The following is a 15,275-nucleotide window of genomic DNA, read 5'->3' as shown; positions in this document are numbered from 1 at the left end:
CATAGATGTAAACACACACATCGAATAGACATGTGCTATCAGGGGTGTTGTTGGCTGTGGTTCTGTGTAAATTAAATGTTGAATAAGAGCCTATTTAACATTGTGTAAAGGCAAGTGTAAAATATGTATATGCAAGAAAGACAAGACCAATCACAATTTAGTATTCAAATATTACAATGACATCATAATGACACTGGGATATTGTTATTTTGATTGCAATAAGATGGGGCTGATTGTTGGTGATATTTACATATATTATTTGTTTTTATTTTGACATGTAGATATTGACAGGCTTTGTGTGCAATCTTTTTTGTAATTTGCACATTTCTGCATCTCCAGCTCGATAATGCATGGACATTTTCTCAATGATTGCAGAATATACAAGAGGAATACAGCTCTTAAAAACAGCCTTGGTTAAACACAAGAACACTGGTTTATTGTGTAGTCAAATGAGTCCCTTGTGAACACATTGAAACATACATGTAAAATCCAATCATTTTTAATTCCATTCTTCATAGTTATGCTTAAAAATCAGCAACTTTGGCTAACCTAGTTTTAAATTGGAGTTTAATGAAGGACAAATATGACCTCACTCTTCTTCTGCTCTCTAGTTGGATGAAGAAGCCCAGATGTGGTGTACCTGACCACCTTAAAGGGGTGTCTGGATCCCGTAGGCAGAAGCGCTATGCACTAACTGGACAGAAGTGGCAACGCACACACATCACATACAGGTAGGCGAAAGACATAATGTCTCTGTCAGTGTTAATGACACAGAACAAGTGCACAATACAAAAAGTTGTAGCTCAACTGGTGTAGCATACCACTAGCAACTCCAAGGTCATGGGTTCGATTCCCAGGGAATGCAAATACTGATAAAATGTCGGAATGCACTCTTTAAGTCACTTTGGATAAAAGTCACTGCCAAGTGCTTAAATGTGAATTTGGTCTATAAATATTTTAAAGACATTCACAGATGAAGCTATAAAAAGAAATGCTAACTCTAGATATGTAATGGAAATTATTAATATCTTTCAGAGATGTATATTATATCTATATTTTATAATAAAGTAGTAAAAATATAATCTTATTTTATTCAATTGAATATATTAATTATACTAAAAAAAGGGTTATCTATTTTTTAAACATGTAAAAACCTTGATTTAAACTAAGTTTAACACTTTCACTTCGGATAAAAGACTATGCCGGGTGCTTGAATGGAAATATTGTACAGACATTGACAGATCTGCTCTTAAAGGAAGCGCTAAATATGTAAAGGAATTTTTAAATGTATATTTTTTTCTTTCAGGAATACATATTATTTTAAATATTGGAATGTAATTTTGATACTTTTTATTGTGGAGTAAAAAAAAGTTTTTTTTATATCAATATATTGATTATATTAAGATTTTTTTTGTTGTTGTTTTGAAAGCATTAAATTTGAAATATGTCATTTTTGCAGTACTAGCATCACCTAACGGAATTCCAAAAATAAACGTAGTTTTCAAAACAGCTTTCTGGAATACGCCCCCAACTGCCGTTGGTCAACCAAAGAGATAGTCCCACCCCCAACTCACGCCATTGGCTGAGTCAATGTAATTCTGTTTGTATATATATAAATGGGTTGCTTAAAACAAACTACAGAGAAACAGTGTTTACAGTTTTCAAAAAATACAAATGTACCCACAAATGGCTTACTAATAGTTGTCTCTGCATTTTAAGATGGGATAAGTGAAAATATTTTAACGCAGAAAAAAGTAATTTGAAATAGACTGATAGATTTGACAATGCTCACAATGTGTTTGAGAACATTCATACAAACAAATGAATACAAAATAATTTTCATAAGAACACCTTTTTAAAATGGTGGACTGTACCTTTAAAGGAAATTGTAGGCAAAAATGTTTTGATGTAACTGTCCTCAACTTTTATCTCGGGGTGCAATGAGGTTACTTCCTATTTAGATGGTACTGAATGCTGATGCATTTGCGTAAACAGATCTAATATATTCTGTTGGGCCATTGACGTCTGATATTTAGTTGTTAGAATGAAGAGACAGACTCCGGAACAGATGAAACAGGCAGACATTTAATTAAAAATATCCTTTAAACCATCCTGGCTCTGCCATTCTATATCCTGCACCGCAATGAAGGCACATTCAATCATATAATAACATCCAGCATTCACTCTTTAACCTTCAAGAAACATATTTGAATCCCCTGGAGATTACCTTCTAAAGGGCTCGCAGGAAATAAAGTGTTCTCTCACCTCAATTTTGACTCTCCTGGTTAAAGCAGGCGATAACGGAAATTATTTATTCAAATCCTGCTTTTTTAATTGATGGGCCACCTATGCAAATGGAATGTAAATGAAGACAGGCTTGGCAGTGAGTGACTGGCCTCTATAGAGAAAAGTCAGCTGAGATATTCTGGGCCTCTTAGTCTGTACGAGGAAGATAAAGACTTCAATGTGGAGAGTTCAGCTGAGCTGCCAGTCTGAGGGCAGTCAGTAGAGTTTAATTCAGAGCTTTTTAGAAGAAAATGGCCTCGTTTTATTTCTTTGACGTTTTTCTTTTTCTTTTTTTACCTGTGTAGTTTTTCCGTCTTTCTTAAAGGGTTAGTTCATCCAAAAATATGCTGTCATCATGGTATTTTATTCCCAGCAAATTTGTGTGATTTAGTTAAGAGTTCATTTGGACACTTTAATAAAAATATTTTCGAGTGATGTGGGCAGGCGGGCTTCATTACATTTATCTATGATTGGAAAGGTTAATGTTATTAAAATTAATTGTATTCCAAAATTCAACTACCTGCTACAGTCTATCTATCTGTAAATGTACCGCTCTCTTATTTCAAGCAATTGGATAGCATAACGAAGTTCTTCAATTAGAATGGTAAGTGTCCCAGGTTACATTTCAATAAGTTACGTAGGCTGATTGGCAAAGGTGGGCTAGGCCTACCCAAGATTTTGTTTTATTATTATGCATTAAGAAGGGTCATCTAGAAGACTGGGGAATTTGGAATTGTTTGTTGGGAAATGGGGCAAATATTTGCAGTTCTTGGAGGGCCCTTGGGGGGTGCAGTGGAGAGAGAAGTATAGGTATTAATGTGTGTGATTAATATTATTATTATTTTGGGGGGGGTGTATATACTCATGTGTGACCACAGGAATGTGTGTTGAGGGTCAGGGTGGGGTTGGAGATCGGGAGGGGGAGGGAAAATAGTGGGGGTTAAATGTTGATTCTGTGTGTATAGATGTTTTGCTTTTCTTTGTTTAATGTATGAATCAAAAAAAAATGTTGTCCTTTCTGGATCATGGCAGCCTTTGGTCAATATACGCTGTGTAATATTAGAATGATAATTACTGCAGTCTTATGGGGCCTCTTTACTGTTTTACAGACTTATGCTTTAATGTACATATACTGTTCTTGCAAGGGGTGGTTACACCTCCAACTACAGTAATACATTTTCTGACAGAGCCTGTCTACAACATCCTGGGTATGGATCAATTCTCTTATCCAGTCGAGAGAATTAAATTATAGCACAGGTTATTTATCTGCATTCAGTGCTTGTCCAATTACAGTGCCTCAGTGCTGTAATGTATTTATAAATGAAAAGCCCTGAAGTACAAACCCACAGGCAATACAAGGTAATACGAACCAAAGGCAAGCAGCTAGTCATCCATAGCAATAATGCATCAAATTCAGATGATGAGGATTGCATTAAGGTTTATATGGTGTCTTTAAGGGACTTTGCATACAGTACATCTTACAAAATTGTTTGTCTGCTACTCCTTTAATCTGAATGCAGTGCTGTGAAAAGCAGTGTTTTTATATTGTGAATTACATACTTTTTTGCAACTGCAAGTCAAGAATGGCTTGATCTTAAAACATGATCTTTATTTTTGCTTGATTGATTAGCATCACTGGTAAATCATGTTAATCTTTGTAATTTCGTGTTTGTTTTGTTTTTTCAGCATTAAAAATGTCACCCCAAAAGTGGGCGCACGAGAAACGCACGAGGCCATTCGCCGGGCGTTTGACGTATGGCAAGGCGTTACGCCACTACGTTTTGAGGCCGTGCCCTACAGCGCTCTGGAGAGTGGCAAACGCGATGTGGACATTACCATCATCTTTGCCTCTGGTTTCCATGGTGACAGTTCTCCGTTCGATGGAGAAGGAGGCTTCCTAGCACATGCTTATTTCCCAGGGCCAGGCATAGGGGGCGACACACATTTTGACTCTGATGAACCCTGGACGCTGGTCAATCCAAACCATGATGGTGAGAGAACAGCAGGTTAGGCCATATTTTCAATTTCAACAATTAACAACTACATGAAGTTGCTATTTCAGCAGATGAGCTGCAATTTTGGAAGATTAGTTGTACATTTATAGGAGTAGTTCACCCAGAAATCATCATGTTGTTCCAAATATGTACAGCATAACTTTCTTTCTTCCATGGAACACAAAAGGAGACGTTAGTGTCACAGCTCCAGTGAGTTTGTAGGTTTAATCTGTAATCTGTGTTTTGTTATTTTCTCTCCCTCACCAATTAGCATGCTAGAAACACCTGGTTCTCCTCTAATTCATGCCCTACTTAAACCCATCGTGTTCTCAGTATTCTTGCTAGATTGTTGTTTGATGAGAAGTAACTAACCTCACTCTCTCTGCGTAGTTGGTCCTGTCTCGTGTATCTGTTTGGTTGCCCATTTCTGCCCACTTGTGGTTACCTCTGCCTGCATGTCGGGAAAGTGATTGCCTTCCAGTCTGCTGGCTGTTGTTCTCTGCACCTTACTATGCTTCTACGGAGGATTCTTACGAATCTGTTCCTGACATCCACAACGCACACACTCCTCTACGAACACACTTTTCACAGATCTGCCTGTTGTGCGGCCATGGTGTGAACTCTTCCCCAAAACTCCTTATCTCAACTTTAGCCAATACAGGATCTTCTGTCTTCACCAGCACAGTTCAAATTATAATTAATTGTTAACAAATCCTTTGAACTATTTCTCTGCTTTTGGGTCTTTTTAACTCACTCTTGCTCTCTGACAGAACAATCTAGCCAAGTATGGACTCAGTGGAGGAATTTACTCTTTGGTCCACCCTCTCTCAGCAGGGAGAGGTCCGCACCACACCCACGTCCTACAATGGAGTCACTCATCCAATGTTGCTTGTCATCCAGAGGTGACTCCCACCCAGACAGCATTCCTGATGGCCATCACATGCGCAGGATGTATGCTGGTTCGTTGCCCCTTGCCCCATCAGTGCGATTAATAATACCTCCTGTAACCCTCCGGCCAGGCTCTGTCTGTCCCTTCGAGACCCTGGTCGCACATAACCATGGTTCTCCTTCTGTCGCTCTCTCCACGTTGTGTCAGAGAAGCGACACTAGGGGTCTCTCTTGAGTGCCGATATATACCACTGTTCTATGAAAAAAGGCCAATGAGAAGTTGGCACACGGTATTTGCATATCCCGCCCCCGGACATACGGGCATTTAAGCGGGGCAAATACGGGAGTTCATTCAGAAAATTTCTTCGGAGCCGATGGTCGTGCATGCCGTCTGCTGCGAGTCACACACCAGTTCCTGTTTAATCCTCTGACGCTCTGCATGCTGTTGGATCTTACGGCGCATAACAGCGGCTTTCTCCTTCCTTGCACGGCTGTGCATTTTGTTGCTCCCGTGCGCTTCGACAGCGCAGACAACTCGAAAGAGTTATTTTAAAAGAGAAACTTCAGCCACCCCCGCGCCTCACCTCCTTCCTATGGGATTGAGGCAGGTGCCGCGGGCGATGAAGACGATCTGGGGACAATGACGGGCTCTGTATTGCCGGGTGAACCCCCTCGAAAAACCCGCCCCCCCGGCACGCTTGTCTGCTTCCCCCGAGCTTGGGATTAGTGCGGTCCGCTTAACGGCCTACCGTCCGGTCCCTCGAGCTCCCCGGCATTGGATGATGACATCACCGCTGCATCGGAGAGCGTAACAGCGGCGTCGGATGCAGATAACTCGCCTGGGCCGCCACATTCGGGTCTGCCGCCCAGTCTGAGCCTGACGCACGGAGGTCCGCTATGCTTCCCCGGGCTTAATTGGTTCTGCAGGCATGTGCGCAGCTCACAGCCTTCAGCCCCACGACTGTTCCCCGGCCGGCTGGTTCAGACGAGTCCAGAGGACGCCAACATCAGACCTCCTCCTCAGTCACGAACCCGCCCTCCTGCCGGGTGCACGGAGCAAGGTAAGTGCTTCGAGTCTGTTCTCAGCACCAGAGCCACGGGACGCTTCACTGCCTCCCGATGCCGTATTACCTGTTCCGCCCTGCTGCGAAGCCCCGCCGGGTACATCCAAAATACTCGTCCCCTTGGTGCCCCTAGCACGGAGTTTAGAGGCGTGGCTTTCACTGCCCAACCCGTCACGCTGGCTGCACCAGACCATTCGACTCGGTTACGCAATTCAGTTTGCCAGGCTTCCGCCCCCCTTCGCGGGCGTCAATTTTTCCGCAGTATACGGCGAACATGCCAAGTCCCTGCGTGAGGAAATCGTTTCTCTTTTACTAAAAAAGCAAAGACGTGATAGAGCCAGTCCCTCCAACCGAAACGAAGAAGGGTTTCTACAGCCCTTACTTCGTTGTACCCAAGAAAGGCGGCGGCTTACGACCGATCTTGGACCTGCAAGTTTTTCAACCGGGCTCTGTCCAAACTCCCGTTCAAAATGCTCACCCAGAAACAAAATTCTGTCAGGCGTCCGGCATCTAGATTGGTTCGCAGCGTACTTTCACGTCTCGATCCTGCCACAACACCGACCCTTTCTACGGTTCGCGTTCGACGGTCAGGCGTATCAGTACAAAAGTCCTCCCCTTCGGCCTGTCTCTGTCCCCTCGCGTCTTCACGAAAGTCGCAGAGGCAGCCCTTGCCCCCCTCCGAGAAGCCGGCATACGCATACTCAATTACCTCGACGATTGGCTCATCCTGGCCCCCTCGCGAGAGTTACTATGCGCATACAGAGACCAGGTGCTTAGGCACCTCAGCCGTTTGGGGCTTCAGGTCAACTGGGAAAAGAGTAAGCTTGTCCCGGTTCAGAGCATCTCTTTTCTCAGCATGGAGTTAGACTCAGTCTCAGTGTCAACACGTCTCTCCAACGAGCATGCACAGTTGGTGCTGAAATGCCTCGCTTCCCTCAAGCCAGGCACTGTGGTCCCTTTAACGTTTCCAAAGGCTCCTGGGGCATATGGCATCCTCCGCAGCGGCCGCGCCGCTGGGGTTGATACATATGAGACCACCTCAGCACTGGCTTCAGACTCGAGTCCTGAGATGAGCATGGCACCGCGGCACGCACTGTGTGAGAATCACCACCGCCTGCCGCCAAACCTTCAAACCCTGGACAGACCTCTGCTTTCTACGGACAGGAGTACCCTTGCAGCAGGTGTCCCGATGCGTCCTGGTCACAACCGACGCCTCCAAACTGGGTTAGGGCGCCGTGTGCAACGGGCACGCAGTTGGCACATCAACTGCCTAGAGCTGCTGGCTGTTTTCTTTTGCCCTTTCTCCCGTTATTTCGAGACAAACATGTCCTAGTCAGGTCAGACAGCACCACAGTGGTAGCCTACATAAATCGCCAAGGCGGAGTATGCTCCCACCACATGTCACAGCTCGCCCGTCATCTCCTCTTTTGGAGCCAGCAGTGACTCAAGTGATAGCAGACGCGCTGTCACAACAATGCTTGTCCAGCGGGGAGTGGAGGCTCCACCCCCAGTCGGTCCAGCTGATCTGGGACCGGTTTGGCAAGGCCCAGTTAGACCTGTTTGCCTCCCAAGGAACCTCCCACTGCCCGCACTGGTATGCCCGGACAGAGGCTCCCCTCGGGGCAGACGCTTTGGCACAGCTGGCCGTGGGGCTGCGTAAGTACGCATTTCCCCCAGTGAGTCTTCTTGCACAGGTGCCGTGCAAGGTCAGGGAGGACGAGGAGCAAGTCACCTTGGTGGCCCCCTATTGGCCCACTCGGACTTGGTTCTCGGACCTCACGCTTCTCGCGACAGCCCCTCCCTGTGGAATCCCCCCTGAGGAAGAACCTTCTTTCTCAGGGACAGGGCACGCTCTGGCACCCGCACCCAGACCTCTGGAACCTCAACGTCTGGCTCTTGGACGGGATGCGGAAGATCTAGCCGGTCTACCATCAACCGTCGTAGATACTATCAACCAAGACAGAGCCCCCTCTACCAGGCATCTTTACGCCCTAAAGTGACGCCTGTTCGCAATTGGGCTGAAGACCCACAGAGGTGCGCGGTTAGGTCAGTGCTCATGTTCCTACAGGAGAGGCTGGAGAGGAGGCTGTCCCCCTCCACCCTCAAGGTGTATGTAGCCACCAACGCAGCTCACCACGACACGATAGACGGCAAGTCTCTAGGTAAGCACAACTTAATTATCAGGTTCCTAAAAGGCGCCCGGAGGCTAACTCCCTCCCGGCCTGTTCCCCTCCTGGGATCTCTTGGTCGTCCTCACAGGCCTCCAGAGACCCCCCCTTCGAGCCGCTAGATTCAGCCAGACTCAGGGCCCTTTCTCTCAAAACGGCCCTGCTGATCGCGCTCGCCTCCATCAAGAGGGTCGGGGACCTGCAAGCGTTCTCTGTCAGCAACACTTGCCTGGAGTTCGGTCCGGCAGACACATGTGTGATCCTAAGACCGCGACCGGGATACATGCCCAAGGTTACTACCACACCCTTCAGAGATCAGGTAGTGAACCTGCAAGCGCTGCCCCGGGAGGAGGCAGACCCAGCCCTTTCTTTGCTGTGTCCGGTACGTGCTTTGCGTATCTATTTGGACCGCACGCAGAACTCTAGACGTTCTGAGCAGCTCATTGTCTGCTTCGGGGGACAGCAGAAAGGGAACGCTGTCTCCAAACAGAGGCTCGCCCACTGGGTTGTCGATGCCATTTCACTGGCTTATCACACCCAGGCCGTGCCCCCCCCCTTGCGGATCCGAGCTCACTCAACCAGGAGTGTTGCGTCCTCATGGGCACTGGCCAGGGGCACCTCCCTAGCTGACATCTGCAGAGCAGCGGGGAACACCTAACACTTACACGAGATTCTTCAATCTCCGAATTGAGTCAGTATCGTCCCATGTTTTCTCAGGTCCGAGCCCGTAGAACTGGGTAACACGCTGACGATCTGGCCGGGTGAATCACTTGCGCCTAGCGCCCTTTCCCTCAGCCGAGGTAAAATAGTGCGCCTTTATTCCCAGGAGACCCCATCGTAAAGGTCGGGTCCCTGGTTCATTCCTCCCTAGCCCTTGTGGGTCCGCAGTTCAGCGGAGGGACTCGCCGACCCAAGCCACTACGGATACTCAATCTACCCTGTACTGGAATAGGTGCTCCACAGGTTAAGGCCTCCTGTTCGGACTCCCCCTGTGTGTAATTCCACGGTACTGTCCCCTCACGAGCGGACTCCCGTGTCTCCCTTAGGTAGTTGCAGCTGCCTCGGTCGCCGTGCTGTAGCTTCCCCCCTCTACGAGGCTGGATCTACCACCGCGCCAACTTTCCCACATGGGTCCTAAGTGGCCATGTGATGTATTCACCACTCTTTGCCTCCCCTGCAGGGTAGGTGTGGTCTCCGCAGGGTCTTCTCCCCCTGAAAGAATAGGAAACGGGGTAAGACCCCCTTCCCTTAATGCATGTAAGGGCCCCGAGAAGAATACCTGCCCGCTCCTGTATCAGCAGTACACGTACACTGTTCAGCGCATGGCACGTTTAAAGTTGGAACCCTAGTGTCGCTTCTCTGACACAACGTGGAGAGAGCGACAGAAGGGGAACGTCTAGGTTACGTATGTAACCTCCTTTCCCCGATGGAGGGAACGAGACGTTGTGTCTTCCCCGCCACGTCGCTGAGCCGAGCCACTGTTGTGGCCGGACCATTTCCGGCTCCTCAGAAAAATCCTGAATGAACTCCCGTATTCGCCCCGCTTAAATGCCCGTATGGCCGGGGGCGGGATATGCAATACCATCTGCCAACTTCTCATTGGCCTTTTTTCATAGAACAGAGGTATATATCGGCGCTCAAGAGAGACCCCTAGTGTCGCTTCTCTGACATAACGCCTCGTTCCCTCCATCGGGCAACGGAGGTTACATATGTGTGTGGGCAGAAGGTTTGGTTGTCCTCCAAGGACATTCTGCTCTGACTCCCCTCACATAAGCTGGGTCCTAGGTTTATTGGGGATGTTTCCCATCGCCAAGGTCAGTATTATGGAGGCAGCCCATCTCAAATTGCCACCTTACCTCAAACGCATCCATCCCATTTTTCACATTTCTAAGATAAAAATGATTTTACGTTCTAATTTGCATCCCACCACCCTCATAGATTAGTTTCACCTCCAGCTATGTAAATCTACTGGGCACACCAGGAGGTGTCCCTAGGGGGGTACTGTCATGGCTCCGGTGAGTTTGTCGGTTTTATCTGTGTGTTTTGTTATTTTCTCTCCCACATGTCTTGCAGGCGAAGCCGGCATGCATGATCAGTGTTTCCATGAATGTTCTGCGGGGAATGCTAATCATGTCACTATTTAGCATGCTAGCAACACCTGGTTCTCTTCTAATTCACTCCCTACTTAAACCCTACATGTTCTCGTATCCTTGCTAGATTGGTTCTTTGATGTGAAGTAACTTGTCTCGCTTTCTCTCTGCCTAGTTGGTCATGTCTCGTGTGTCTCAATTCAATTAAATTTCCACTTTATTGTTGGAATCTCTTCCAAAAATTTTCTCGCATCCCACAGCGTTTACTGTCTCACATGAATTCACATCAATACACATCCACATCAATGGAGGATTCCTTGTCTCTGTCCGCATGTCAAGAAAGTGATTGCCTTCCAATATGCTGGGCATTGTTCTCTGCACCTCACTACACTTCTACAAAGGATTTCTACGTATCTGCTCCTGACTTCCACAAAGCACACCCTTGTCTATGAACACACTCTCCACGGATCTGCCCATTGTACAGCTACAGCGCGCACTCATCTCCAAAACTCCTTCCTTTAACTGCAACCGGTGACGGGATCTCCAGTCTTCGCCAGCACAGTTAAAGTTATAATGTATCGTTAATAAATCCTTTGTACTGTTCCTCTGCTCTTGGGTCTCTTTGTCTCACTCTCGATCTCTGACAGTTAGGTAGAATGATATCCTTAGTCACCATTCACTGTCATTGCATCTTTTCCCATACAATGAGAGTGAATGGTGTCAGTCTGCTGTCAGTCTCATTCTGCCAAACATCTCCCTTTATGTTATGAGTCATAAAGGTTTTGAACAAAAAGAGGATGAGTAAATAATGACAGAATTTTCATTTTAGATTGAACTATAACTTTAATGATGGGCAGAAGCAGTTGAATATAATTATATTGAATATCTAGAGTCCCACACTGGCAAAACTGACATAATATGACATTTTAGCTAAATAATAACAATTTAGCATAATAATAAGACTCAATTATCTAATTAGAGCTATGATTTGCATGTTGACATTGACATTGCATGAAATGAGTGTCTGAAATGAACTTTACTGTGTGTATCTTTATAAATACTCAACATGACTATGTGTGTGCATGTTTGTGTATGTCCGGTGTCAGCTTTGTTTAATATGTAGTATTTGTGATATGGTTGCGCCCATTAAATGAGAGGTAATCATATCCGTCTCTTGACTTTGAGCCTCACTTAAAGGCACTTAGCTTTAATTACCTGGATCCGGCTGGATTTGAAGAGCTTTTAAGATGCTCATCTCCCTTCACGAAACATCTCTGCTGAGACAGTAATGAATGGCTTTGACTGCATTCTCCGCTGGCATTTTTATTGCCTCCTGCACTCAGGACCCATGGTTGTTTGTTTTGTTGCTGCCTCTGGTGCTACGCTTCCCATGGTTACTCAACATGACATGCTACGCAGTCCATTTGATAACATGCTGTGCGGTTTTCTTTACATTACAGCCGACTGCCATTAGCCTGTCATTGAATAACCAGCAGGGATTGGGAGATCATTTTGGATGAATACCCTAGATGCAAATGTTTACCACAGCATTCACACGTTAGTACCATTATTGTGTTGTGAGGGGTCAGTGAAAAGATGAAAGATATATCTTAGAAGAAGTGTTAAAGAAGCACCACAAAATGATGTGGTTGCTTCAGCAAGTTTTTCATCTCACGTTTGCTTTTTATAACTTTGGTTTACGCTTAAGGTTTAGGAGAACATTTAACTCACTTTAAGCGCCACACAGTGGACATTTCACCTCAGAACTACCGCAACATGAACCACAATTTTAATTCCCCTAAAATGTCACCACAGACATGTTGTTTTCATGAGATCAGGCTGGCACTATATAGTACATAGGTTTAAAAATATGTTCCCAATGTGTTCCAAACCCATATGACTGTCTTGCATGGAACACAAAAGGAGAGGTTTAGTAGAATGCAGATGCTGCTCTTTTCCAAACAATGAAAGTGAATGAGGATGGGTCAAATGTGAAAATGACATAAAAGTAACATAAAAGTAGTCCAAGTGCTCACCATTTACACTTTATTCCACTACTTCTGAATCCATATGATAGCTTTATTTGAAGAACAGACATACATTTAAAGGGATAGTTCACCCAAAAATTTAACTTCTCTCCTCATTTACTCACCCTCATGCCTGCCAGATGTGTATGACTCACAAAACACAAACTAAGATTTTTGGAAGAATATTTTAGCTCTGTATGTCCATACAATGCAAGTGAATGGGTGGCAGATTTTTGAAGCTCCAAAAAGGACATCCATACGTCTCCATTGGATTCAACCATGTCTTCTGAAGCGAAATGATAGGTGTATGTAAGAAACAGATCAAACTTTTTCAGCCTTTCGCGTGACATTAGTGCGTTTGCAAGTTCACGCGAAAACTGACCTGTGAAATATGAAAAATACAAAAGCACAGTGTTGTTTACCGTAGAGAAGCATAGACATTCATGCATAGATGCCTTATTCGGCTGGTTTGGATACATCAACTGTGGCGCGATCTTGAAACGGTCAACAAGGAGAGCTACAGAAAATCTAAACTAGCTGCAAACTTGCCGCAAATTTGCTGCTTGTTATTTTCACATGCAAATTTGATTCACCACAAATGTTTACCAGAAGTTTGCAGCTCTTTGCCGATAGTGGCAAACCTTTGGCAACAATGGACAATTTGCAGCAAGTTTGTGGCAAATTTACATTAAACTCTCGATTTTCCTAAGGATGTTTGAATCAGTTTGAATGCAAGTGAATGGATGAGATGAGTTTTAAATATTGATCTATTTCTTACACACACACCTAGCATTTCCACTTGAGAAGACATTAATTTATCCACTGGAGTCATATGGATTACTTTTGATGGCTTTATGTGCTTTTTGGAGCTTCAACAATTTGGTACCCATTCATTGCATTTTAAGGACCTACAGAGCTAAACAATCTTCGTTTGTGTTCTGTTGAAAAAAGACAGTCATACACATCTTTGTTGTTTAAATGATGAGAGAATTTTCATTTTTGGTGAACTATTCCTTTAACCTCTTCATATCTGGAGCATTTTTGAACTGCCGCCAACCATTTTTTTACACTTAAATTTAAAAGTTCCCCATTTACACATACTGTGGACTAACTGCCAATATATATATATACAGTGGGTACGGAAAGTATTCAGACCCCCTTACATTTTTCACTCTTTGTTATATTGCAGCCATTTGCTAAAATTATTTAAGTTCATTTTTTTTCCTCATTATTGTACACACAGCACCCCATATTGACAGAAAAACACAGAATTGTTGACATTTTTGCACATTTATTAAAAAAGAACAACTGCAAAATCACATGGTCCTAAGTATTCAGACCCTTTGCTGTGACACTCATATATTTAACTCAGGTGCTGTCCATTTCTTCTGATCATCCTTGAGATGGTTCTACACCTTCAATTGAGTCCAGCTGTGTTTGATTATACTGATTGGACTTGATTAGGAAAACCACACACCTGTCTATATAAGACCTTACAGCTCACAGTGCATGTCAGAGCAAATGAGAATCATGAGGTCAAAGGAACTGCCTGAAGCGCTCAGAGACAGAATTGTGGCAAGGCACAGATCTGGCCAAGGTTACAAAAAAAATTTCTGCTGCCCTTAAGGTTCATAAGAGCCCAGTGGCCTCCATAATCCTTAAATGGAAGACGTTTGGGACGACCAGAACCCTTCCTAGAGCTGGCCGTCCTGCCAAACTGAGCTATCGGGGGAGAAGAGCCTTGGTGAGAGAGGTAAAGAAGAACCCAAAGATCACTGTGGCTGAGCTCCAGAGATGCAGTCGGGAGAAAGTTGTAGTAAGTCAACCATCACTGCAGCCATCCACCAGTCGGGGCTTTATGGCAGAGTGGCCCGACGGAAGCCTCTCCTCAGTGCAAGACACATGAAAGCCCGCATGGAGTTTGCTAAAAAAAAACACCTGAAGGACTCCAAGATGGTGATAAATAAGATTCTCTGGTCTGATGAGACCAAGATAGAACTTTTTGGCAGTAATTCTAAGCGGTATGTGTGGAGAAAACCAGGCACTGCTCATCACCTGTACAATACAGTCTCAACAGTGAAGCATGGTGGTGGCAGCATCATGCTGTGGGGGTGTTATTCAGCTGCAGGGACAGGACGACTGGTTGCAATCGAGGGAAAGATGAATGCGGCCAAGTACAGGGATATCCTGGACGAAAACCTTCTCCAGAGTGCTCTGGACCTCAGACTGGGCCGAAGGTTCACCTTCCAACAAGACAATGACCCTAAGCACACCGCTAAAATAACGAAGGAGTGGCTTCACAACAACTCCGTGACTGTTCTTGAATGGCCCAGCCAGAGCCCTGACTTAAACCCAATTGAGCATCTCTGGAGACACCTGAAAATGGCTGTCCACCAACGTTTACCATCCAACCTGACAGAACTGGAGAGGATCTGCAAGGAGGAATGGCAGAGGATACCCAAATCCAGATGTGAAAAACTTGTTGCATCTTTCCCAAAAAGACTCATGGCTGTATTAGATCAAAAGGGTGCTTCTACTAAATACTGAACAAAGGGTCTGAATACTTGGGACCATGTGATATTTCAGTTTTTCTTTTTTAATAAATGTGCAAAAATGTCAACAATTCTGTGTTTTTCTGTCAATATAGGGTGCTGTGTGTACAATAATGAGGAAAAAAATTGAACTTAAATGATTTTAGCAAATGGCTGCAATATAACAAAGAGTGAAAAATTTAAGGGGGTCTGAACCCACTGGATAC

At 44.9% G+C, this 15,275-nt stretch overlaps 1 protein-coding gene across 2 annotated transcripts in view; it reads left to right on the top strand.

Moving 5' to 3' along the window:
* Nucleotides 1-15,275, top strand: part of LOC127649308 (matrix metalloproteinase-16-like) — a 46,274-nt gene that overhangs the window by 17,199 nt on the left and 13,800 nt on the right. The window contains exons 3-4 of one of the 2 annotated variants that reach the window (XM_052134361.1): nucleotides 612-731; nucleotides 3,973-4,277. In XM_052134361.1, the coding sequence (XP_051990321.1) occupies nucleotides 612-731; nucleotides 3,973-4,277 (425 nt within the window). Of the gene's footprint in view, nucleotides 1-611; nucleotides 732-3,972; nucleotides 4,293-15,275 lie in introns of both variants that reach the window. The other variant, XM_052134360.1, reaches the window with a different exon arrangement.

Source organism: Xyrauchen texanus, chromosome 9 (genome assembly GCF_025860055.1).
Source record: "Xyrauchen texanus isolate HMW12.3.18 chromosome 9, RBS_HiC_50CHRs, whole genome shotgun sequence".
NCBI lineage: Eukaryota > Metazoa > Chordata > Actinopteri > Cypriniformes > Catostomidae > Xyrauchen > Xyrauchen texanus.
The sequence above is the reverse complement of the archived record's forward strand: the minus strand, read 5'-3'. Positions and strand labels throughout refer to the sequence as shown.